The 10,338-nt window shown below is 43.9% G+C and overlaps 1 protein-coding gene across 2 annotated transcripts in view; it reads right to left on the bottom strand.

The window, feature by feature from the left end:
- LOC102214417 (cyclic AMP receptor-like protein A) overlaps positions 1-10,338 on the bottom strand; it is a 53,736-nt gene that overhangs the window by 7,206 nt on the left and 36,192 nt on the right. The window contains exon 12 of one of the 2 annotated variants that reach the window (XM_005733838.1): positions 2,978-3,125. The exons of the other annotated variant lie outside the window; for it this stretch is intronic. Coding sequence (XP_005733895.1) covers positions 2,978-3,125 — 148 coding nt within the window. The remainder of the gene's footprint in view (positions 1-2,977; positions 3,126-10,338) is intronic. 2 annotated transcript variants of the gene reach the window in all.

The following is a 10,338-nucleotide window of genomic DNA, read 5'->3' as shown; positions in this document are numbered from 1 at the left end:
GTACACACACCTGGCCATCCACGTGATGTAAAAGAAGATGTGATTTATCAGACGAGGCCACCTTCTACCATTTATCTGTGGTGCGGTTCTACTGCTCGAGTTCCCATTTATGCTGCTTTCGACGGTTGACAGAGGTCAGCACGGGCACCCTGACAGTGTTGTTTTTCATTTTTGCTCCTGGTACTGTATGACGTCAAAGAGAGCGGCTGTCCCTAATGTAGTCATCTCAGGCACACAGCTCTGCCTGTGAGCACAAAGGTCCCATCCACCTGCTGTTTAAAGCCTCTGTTTATGAGGAGCAGCGAATCGGAATAATGATGGATCGTTATGAGCTGTAAATCACGCAAGACTACTATCGCAGAGTCCAGGAATAAAAACATGAAGGTGGGAACGAGCATAACAGGTCACCTTTAATTAAACTGATTTTCTCCACCTACCCAAAGCAACAGCCACCAACAACTTTTCCAAAGTACGTATGGCACGAGAGAGCAGAGTGAAGACAGCCTAGGGAGAAGGAAAAAAGGAGCCTACCCTTTAAATCATGCAAATGTACTGCAGGCAAGCAGCAACAGAGGCAGAGAGGGAGAGAGCGCTGGTGAGTGAGCACGAGGAGACAGGGTTAGGAGGGCCGGGGTGGGGGTGGGGGTAGGGTTGAAAGCGCAGATTCGTCGTTTTGAGAGAGGAATGTTTTGACGCTGTTGCAAAACCCTCCACACCACCCCCCCCTTCTCTCCCAAACCCCCCCCCCGGCGCCCCCTTCTCTTCCCCGCCAATCTCACACCTGATGTGTGGGGGCTGCTGGGAGCCGCATGCCAAGATGAATAACAACCGGCTGTTAGTCACGATAGCGCACGAACACACGCCGCCTCTCTCTCTCTCTCTTTCACTCGCTCTCGCTCTGTCATCTTCTTTCTCACCTTCTCTCTCGTTCTCCGTGAGACGCGCAAACAGCGTTTTCTCTGTGATTTACGAACACATTGAGATTCCGTTTCACTTCTCTGTCTCTCTCTCTCCGCTCACCACAGTGCAACATTGACATTTGGGCTGAAGGTCACACCGCACATTCCAGTCTTCCACACTGCGCTCACGACCCGTTATCAGCGTGGTTGGTGGTACTGACTAGGCGACAATATGTGTGTGTGTGTGTGCGTGCGTGCGCGTTTGTGTGCGTGCGTGCGCGTTTGTGTACGCGTGAGCTAAGACCACAAAGAATTTTCTGTGTTTGCGGTTCAATATCTGCTCTGGCTCGTATCTGCAGATACAGTCAATGTTTGCAGATTGAGACAAATCTGTGGAGAACCCTATTGATTGTGGTGTTTATTGAAATGCAACCACGCAGGTTTGTGGTTCAAATTTAAAAAAAGAGAGAAATTAAATATAATATATGCACGTAATTTTTTTGGAAAAGCTTGTCTTCATTACATGTTCCTAAGCCCTGAATTTGCCATTTTACACTTTTAAAAAAAGGGGGGGTTTGTACCAAAAACCCAACAAGCATTTTCCGTACAGGTGGCGTGTGAACACCTGTAACAGATGGTAACAGTCAGTGTGGGAAGTTAAATGGCCTAATTACAAATCCTGAAGCAATTATTTCTCACTGGGAAGAGGGCTAAGATGATGTTGCAAAAAAAAGAAGGAAAAAAAGGTAAAATGACTTTTGTAGAATTACCACATCATTAAACGTAAACATCTTCCTTACGTAAGCATTTCAACACTGGTATAAACAGAAAATTCAGCCACTCATTTCGATGCCCTTCAATTCGTATGTCTTTGCTGGGATGGGCTTCAGCCACCTGAGTCCCTGAAAGGAGTAAGCAAAGGTACACTGCAGAGGACAGATGGCATTCAGAGCTTTATAAAGCTCCTTTCAGACGTGGAATCTGTGACATTGCCGACTGAATAGATCTGCTGAAGGAATGGATTTTAAACCACGCTAACAGCAGGAATAACAATGATGCTCAATCTGAAATTCACATAATTCAAATGAGTAATCCCAGCGATCATTTTTGCTAAATGTCACAGCGAAGCTGATGTTTTTTTCTTAGGACTAAAATGTATTGGAAAACTTTGGTGATCCCAGACTTTTAATCTGTCACCACAGATTTAAATTTGCCCATTTAATTCACGTGTCTATTACTTTACAGTTAAACTGAATTATACCTGCTAACCAGCTGCATATTGGGTGGTTGCTGAGTGTGTCTACATGCGTATCCTGGTTATGACAATCTTTTAGAAGTACTCTGTTTTTGTCTTTGGGTCTTTATTTCTGACACTTGAATGGGCCTTTGTTCTAGGTGTTAAGAAACCTGGATATGCTTCTGAACATGTTGAAGTACCCTTATACAGCACATCCAGGTGTCTGAATGTTCCAGCCAAGTTACCTCATAGAAACACAAATAATGGTGGGAGCAAGACATTCAAGTCTACAGAAGACAGTTTGCAGAATGCCTGTTTCTCAACATGTAGAGTGAGACAAGTCAGGTCAAAGCCACCTGGGCTTATGTTTAGTAGCTATGAAGATGAACTGTGAGAAACTATTTGCATGCCTAATCAAATGTATATAAGTGTCATATCCTGAATATGGTTAAAACTAGGATAAGCTTAGGTAACCTGGGATACTCTGTCCATGTAAATGCACACATTGTGACCATGTTTGCATACTTAGCGCTGAACTGTAAGCATTTAACCAAATGCACAGTTTCAACCAGTATAAGCCTCGATTGAGAGCTCGTGTCAGTGCAACAGCCTGATTGGTTCCTCGCGTGTTGGGTTAAATATTTTCAAGTGACACGGACGTGTATTTACCTTTATTTTTTGTCACCCAGGATTGATTCGCATCAGTGCAAGTCTTTGAACAGACTACTGTATGCAATCACATGAAAGATGACTGAGTGTCTATTCAAGCGTAACCACTATGTATAAATAGCCTCCAGATTTAAATAACGATGCGGTTCTCACAGGTGTGTGTGAAGTTTACCTGCATGCCAGTTGGGCTCAGGAGGCTCCACCAATCCCTATTCAGGCCAAACACAAAGGCATTGGCCAAGCCGTGGAGTGGTGCCGACAGGACGTGCAGAAGTGTGAGGTAGAAGGACGGTGCCTTAGGGTAGAAGGCGTTATGGAGCCTGGAGGAGGAGGAAAAAAAGAGAAGACAGAGAAGTTTTAAGTTCTCCCGTAAAAAAGTTGTAAATACAGAGACAACTAGGAGCAGAGCTTTAGACGTGACGATGGAGTAATTCAGGGAGAAATCAGAGGGAGAAGACGGCAACGGGGGAAAGGGGAACGGCAGAGAGCGAGAGGTTGATAGAGCAGCAGAAAGAGAGGGAAAGAGAGGCAGAGGACAAGTGAGTGACAGAGTGAGGGACAGGGTGAGAACGAGAAGTAATGAGAGTGAGTGGCAGAGGCAGAAAAAGGAGAGAGAGAGGAAAAGGGGAGGGCGAAAGAGCGAGTGAGCTTTATATCAGCGTTTAAGAGCCCATTAGGCAGCGTGAGACGGCTGGGCTGACACATTCTTGGCTGCCGCTTCGACAGCACGCAGCACTTTACAAGGACAGGGAGATGTGTAGCGCTCAACTCCCTTCCTCTCCTTCTCACCCCCTTTCTCTCATCTCAGTTTCCTACTTCTCCTGACCACAATTTCGCCATCCCATCTTTCCCTTCTTTTTCATTCCGCGCACGTTTCCCCCGCACGCTGCTCGGCCTCACTCAGATATCGCCCCCATTTCTTTGCATTCAGTTTCATCTATCTGGATATCTCATTTTCATCTTGACTCGTGAGAGTGAGCCGCTATTCCTTTCTTTTCAATTTCCTTCCCCGCGCCTGGAAACCTGGGGCACGACTAGGAGAAGAACCTGATATTGTATGGTGCGGCTGAGAACTAATGGCTGCCTCTGAGAACGATGCTGCTCAGCCATTAACCCTGGATTAACCTTGTATTAGCGCTGCTCGCTGGGCTAGCCCGCCACTAATGTCTTTTATTGATCTATTAGCGTGAGAATCAAACCGCCGCGCGGCTCATGGCATTTTCTGCATGTGTTGTGTTCTTGGGTTTAGTGTGCAGCACGAACTAAGTGGCCACAGTGGTTGACCTCAGGGTCGCCAAAGTCATCTGTGTCTTGGGGGTTGGGTGGGCCACTCTTGTATTGTGGTTGCACAAAGTTACGTGGGACTCTCCAATCACCTATTCCTATGTGACTGTCTGACTCAGAGAGATTTTTTTTCATTAGTTTTTGAAATGACAATTATATTGGGGAAATCTTTAGCAATTTTAACACCGCTGTGCTTTAAATCACTCTCTGTAGCAATCACTTCACAATAGCACCACAAATACTGAGCCATCACTGCACCCTGCACATGAACATGACGAGTCTTCGTGGCCGCAGTGACATCAGCCAGGCTAATAAAAATAACTCCTGGTGACTAACCAAATGTGTTTTATAAAAACAATGTTAAATGTCGTGATGCTATTACATCACTGTCACTTTCTAGTCGCACAGGAGGCGGATAATGTTTTAGAGAATACTACTCAAAAGACTGGAAACTTTCTACTTACAATAACAGGACACTGAAGGCCAGATCAAAAATAAACAAAAAGCTTTGTGTAGTGGAGAGGTCCAAAGTAGGTTCAGGGCTTGCAACAGGATTTATTTCCAATAGGAAACACATAAACTTACATTGGCAGGGTTATCCTTCAGAGGAGTTTCATTTGATGGCAGATGGTTTAAGCACCGAAAAGGCAATGGATAAATCCATTTTAACACATTTAAGTACAAAGCAAGCATTGAGAAGCACCCAGGTGCCAGGAAGAGGAGCGACTCTGTTACTTGCCGTGAGAATCAACTAAAATCGGAGCAAATTGATTTATATTTAATATTTGTCATTATTTTTTGGAAATGACTAAAAAGTTAATGCAATGTCTTACATTTCTAGAGACATAAATAAAATAAAATAAAATAAAATAAAATAAAATAAAATAAAATAAAATAAAATAAAATAAAATAAAATAAAATAAAAAAAAAACACTATATATCCCAAACAGGAGTCCTCTCTTTCTTACTGGGGATTTATGCTTCAGCAGGAAATTTGTCACCTCAATGTGAGGGGTGATAATCAAAACTTGAGCAACAAAAATGTTTTACCCCACAAAAACCATGGAGCAATTAACACACAAGTCCACCAGCACAAGCATAAACACTTCGACGTCAGCCACGCACATGGGCCAAACTGTCGGCTCGATTCAGTCTAAATCAGGCCTCAGTAGTAGATGGCATTTCACAATTTTCTGCCCAGTCTGTCAGGACATCATGTCCAGAAAAAAAACAAATAAGAACTACTGAGCTCATTTTTGTGCTTGAGTTCTTTTGTGGACGTAGACTTCTTCTGCTTCTGCATCACGGTCTTGAAAAAGGCTGCGTGCACCACCCATTTTTAGACGGGAAGATTTTGTTCCCGGAGATAAGATGGAGCTCCAGTTGGGATGTCGCAGCTGTATGAAACTAATAGCTGGTGCAGCTTCTTTGGTACACACAGCTGCTTCAGGTGCGCTGTCAACAGCAGCCTCTTACACTACCAGCAGCAGCGATAGCAGAGCCTGAGTTTCTGCTTGATGAAAATATAAACGAGGCGCTGTACATGCTTTTTTCCTAACGTCTGATAACTTCCAAATTAGCCAGCTTTTTCCTCCACCTTGCTCTCGCCAACGTGACAACTAAAAACACAGCGTTGATTTATGTTACCCAAGCGAGATATGATTAAAAAAACCCCTGCATTTTCAAAATATTTTAAGGTTATACGTTTTCGGATCCATTTGTTATTCCTAAATTTAACCTAGCCTGGCCACTCGCACTTTTGTGTCATTACAGTGTGTTTATTTACAGCAAATTCCATCCCGATACTACAATAACGACCGTGAATGTTTTTTATTGTAGTGCATTTGCAGACACGGTTTTGCTAAATCTGCTTTCTGCTTCATTTTCATACAGATAAATTCCCAACCTGCAAGCCACTCTTAAATATGAAAAGAAAAAGATAAAACTTGCAACAGAGGCTATCCATCATTTTAATTGTGGTCTCTTGGAGCAATAATACATAAATGATTATTTTTTCCTGATGTAACCACACTCAATAATCTCAACGTTTAAGTGAAACCAAACTCTGATCCTTAAATGCGTCAATAAAGGCCTTCAGTCACTGGACACGTTAACATAATATTTGCAAATATCAAATCAAGCTTAATTTTTATGATTCAAATAAGCATATCTGACCAATCGGACCGCTGCACATGGCAACAAGTGTGCTGTAGCTCAAAATGTGCACCAGTATTGGATACACAAATAGTAAAATAACACTATTTTACCTCTTACACACAGCTAGATGCTGCGGGTCAATCGGCTCTCTGAAATGATTTCCCCACCTCCTCAGATGTGCTCCCAGCTCTGCCAGCAAGAGTTCAAACTGCCCCACTAACAACATAAAATGTATGGAGGCTATGAAGACATAGGCTCCTTACAGCTGTTACATACACTAACATCTTTTGCTTGAACAACAGTCCAGTTCTTTTTTTTTTTTGATAATTTAAATTCTTTACACGCCATAGAATTTGACTGCTGTCTGCTCATTGCTAATTTAACAGAAACCATGAAGTTTAATGATGCCAAATTCCCTTTTCTAGTATAAATGAACCGACTACAATGTCTGCCAAAATCTTTCGTTATAGAAAACGGGGATGCACGATTCAGTGTTTATTTCTATTTTTTGCCTTGATACTGATCCCGAGTCTTTGTGTATCTGTTTGGCGCACCTTTCTGACCCAAATACTGAAGGTCCAGATTCAAGAACAAATGATCTTTAATTGCCAATATGGATTCGATTTTAAGCTTCTTTGGGCAAATGCAACTGCAGAAATTGAGAACTGCGTAAAGTGTCTCACTCTGTTTGAGTTGGGATGACAGAGAAACTCAGTCTCCTCGTGGTTTATGGTTGTTATTACAAATATGTTTTAAATTGGCATGCCACAGTGGAGGACCGTAACTATGAGAGCGGAGGCTTCAGCTCTGTCAAAACTTAGCCACACACACCAAAATAAAAGGAAAAGGGGAAAGAGTCGTAGTGGCTACAGACGTCATGCCCTGCCTTCACTCCATCTATGCTACAAGCAAGGTACGCCATTTGGAAAGGCCTAAGGAAATGTGACTGTTTCATGTACCTGTCACTTTCTAAACAAACACACACACGGCTATGGTCTTTGGCCCCATTATGAAGTCCTAATCAGTGAGCGATCCAGCTATGGTACCTGCAGCCGGCTGAGAAAGGATGGTATCTATGCCATTTTATGAAGGAAACCTGATAGAAAATTAGACTGAAATTCAAATTAGAACACAATTATTATTATTAAACCAAAGAAGCTAAATGCAACAAATCCTTCTGAGAAAGTCTAAATGGTCCTGAGGGTTCCCCTCTGCTTTACCATCGAGTTGCTCAGAGAATTAATAATTACTCACAAAATGTATTAATTAATTAGTGAAAGCTTAAATTATGCGCTGACAGAACTCTTTTTTTTAACAAGTGAATGAAACAGTCGGCACTGGTTGAAAACCAGACTGTTTCCCAACAAAAAAAGACTGCATAAAGATATAAGGGATACATGTCGCCATCTAAGCTTTGAGGATCTATATACCTTTGTGGCACTGTGCCCATATGCTTTTGCCACATTCAGGCATTTTTATTTTTACTTGCATACTGAGGGAAATGCAGACAGTATAGCATCACCTGATGCCACGGGCTGGGTTAGGGCATATTGTAAACAGTGTGACAGTAAGCTTAAGCGTGGGAAGAGAGCTTGGTTCACCTCAACTCCAAGCAATTCACAAGAGGTTAGACTTCTTCTAATATTCTCCTGAACGATAGGTAGCACCACTCAAACCATACCGTCATATCAGTATTGATATAGGAAGAGAAGATGTTTTTTCCACAGTCTCACAGAAACTGTTGCACCATCTCCCTCTGTCTGAGCAGTAACTTTTATATCATTATTATGGCAGTAAAAACCATCATGGTCGTACCTCAACCCAGCTGCGATAGCAGTGGTACGATGTGCCAAGTAACAAAAGTCAACAGGTCAAAGAAAAACTAAAACAGCGGTGCATGTGACAGGGAATAAACCGTCACCAAAAGCGACCGGAGAGATGTTGTACTGTAGGGAAGAGAGAGCTCAGTGTGAAAGTGAAGCTGTCAATTTACTTGCCAATCTATGTTCCCACCCTCATCTTTAAGACCACAAGCTCTAGATCACAGGTGTTGACCTCCAGGCCTCGAGGGCCGGTGTCCTGCAGGTTTTAGATGTGTCCTTGATCCAACACAGAACGCAGTTCTCCGCAAGTCTGGTAATGAACTAATCATTTGATTCCGGTGTGTTGACCCAGGATGTTATCCAAAACCTGCAGGACACTGGCCCTTGAGGCCTGGAGTTCGACACCCCTGCTCTAGATAGTGACCTAAAGAATGAGACTGAGAATACAAGCTGCAGAAATCAGTTTCCACTAAAGGATGGCCGGATGTTCTCTTAGTGATAGGGTGAGTTGTGTCGTTTGGCAGGACCCACTACTTTGCCACATAAAACAAAACTAACTGAAATAGATCAGATATCTGACTAAGACGCCTCCTGGATGCCTCCTAGGTAAGATGTTTCGGGCATGTTCTATCAGGAAGACCTAATTCCTGCCGGATGAGCTGGAGAAAGGAAAAGGAGGTCTGGGCTTCTCTGCTTAAACTGCTACCCCCACGATCTGGAATCCAGAGCAGTAGAAAAACGGATGGATGGATGAATGAACAGATGGAAGGATGGATGATTAAGGAGATTTTAGTGTATTTTTTCTTGTCATTTGTGCACATTTTGTTTATTTTTTAGCAGTCTTACAAACAGCTCCTAAAACTTTTAGATTTAAGTTACGCAAACTTTGTCAAAACCAAGCAGGCACATAAACAGGCTGTTGTTTTTTTTCCCTTAAAAGCCCAGTGAGAACTGCAGGAGAAAAGCACAGAAGATGATTATGGAGATTCATCCACAAATCTGGTTATAATCCTCTCTTATCCTCTTTTGCAGCGTGAGGTTGCAAGGTTTATTTGCCATTAATCTGTCTCCATTTACCTTCCAACAACCCTTTAAAAAGTTGTGACAGAAAGAAAAGCACAAGTTGAGTTGGCCAGAGGTCGAATATAAACCGGCAACAAGAATCTACCTGCCGTAATTCTGGATAAAGGTGTCGACTAAACGTCTAAACGAAGCTTAAAATAAAACCAACAGTGCAGCCAGTGGAGCGTAGAGTGGCGTATCCTGGTGCTTGTCAGAGTAGGGACCATTTCAGAACTGTTTTCTGGGTTAGCCTACCGCGATATCTCCGAGGACCAGACCAGCTGCTAGTCACATTCATTTCACTTCCCATTAAAGGTGAAATAAATCAGGAGTCCCCACACAACCTCCTAAGAGACGCAGGAAACACACACACAAAGACACACACACGGACACGCACGAAGAGGAAGTTGGACACATGTGGATACACATAAACACACATCACTGCCCGTGCGTGTGCAAAATAGGTGTCTACATTCAGTCTAACCTGGGTCACATACGCCGAGAATGTCAGAAGGAGAGGAAATGCAGTGGATGTGTGTTTGTGTGAGCGGCTGTGTGTGTGCGCCTGCCTGCGTATGTGTGTCTCTCTGACAGCACAGCGGTGAGAGTGAGTGGGTCTGTGTGAAGGGGGGCTATTTCTGGCGTCTCATTTTTTTTTTCCTGCTGCCGCAAAGAAACACGATCGGCGTCCGGGAAACGAGAGCTGGCAGCAAGCAATCATCTGCCTGCCACACACAAACACGCACACACACACACAGACACATGCAGGCGCACATGCAGGCGCACACACATGCGTGCGCACACACACAGACACACACACAGACAGCACCTCGCAGCGCTGAGCAACACGCGCCATGGCAACGGAACAGCCGCAATTAGAGGCGAAGAGCCTTTCCCCTCCATCGAGGGAGAGACGGAGAGCAAAATGAAAGGAAGAAAAAGAGCAGGCGAGGGGGAGAGAAAGGGAGACAGGAAGGCGGGGGGAGGGGGGAGGCTGGGCAGAGACGAGTGTCAGAGAAACGGCGCTGCACAGGAAGGAGAGAAGGGAGAGCGAGACCGAAAACGGAGAAGACGATAAAAGAGGTGAAAACGTGGAAGAGTGAGGAGGCCGTGGAGGGGAACGAGGGGCCGAGAGCGATGGAGGAGGAGGAGCAGGGAAGAGGGCAAAGGGGTGAAGGAGCGAGGCTGAATGAAAAAGACTAAAAAA

This window comes from Pundamilia nyererei, unplaced genomic scaffold, assembly GCF_000239375.1.
Source record: "Pundamilia nyererei isolate P.nyererei 1_Seehausen unplaced genomic scaffold, PunNye1.0 scaffold00055, whole genome shotgun sequence".
In the NCBI taxonomy this organism is placed as follows: Eukaryota; Metazoa; Chordata; class Actinopteri; order Cichliformes; family Cichlidae; genus Pundamilia; species Pundamilia nyererei.
The sequence above is the reverse complement of the archived record's forward strand: the minus strand, read 5'-3'. Positions and strand labels throughout refer to the sequence as shown.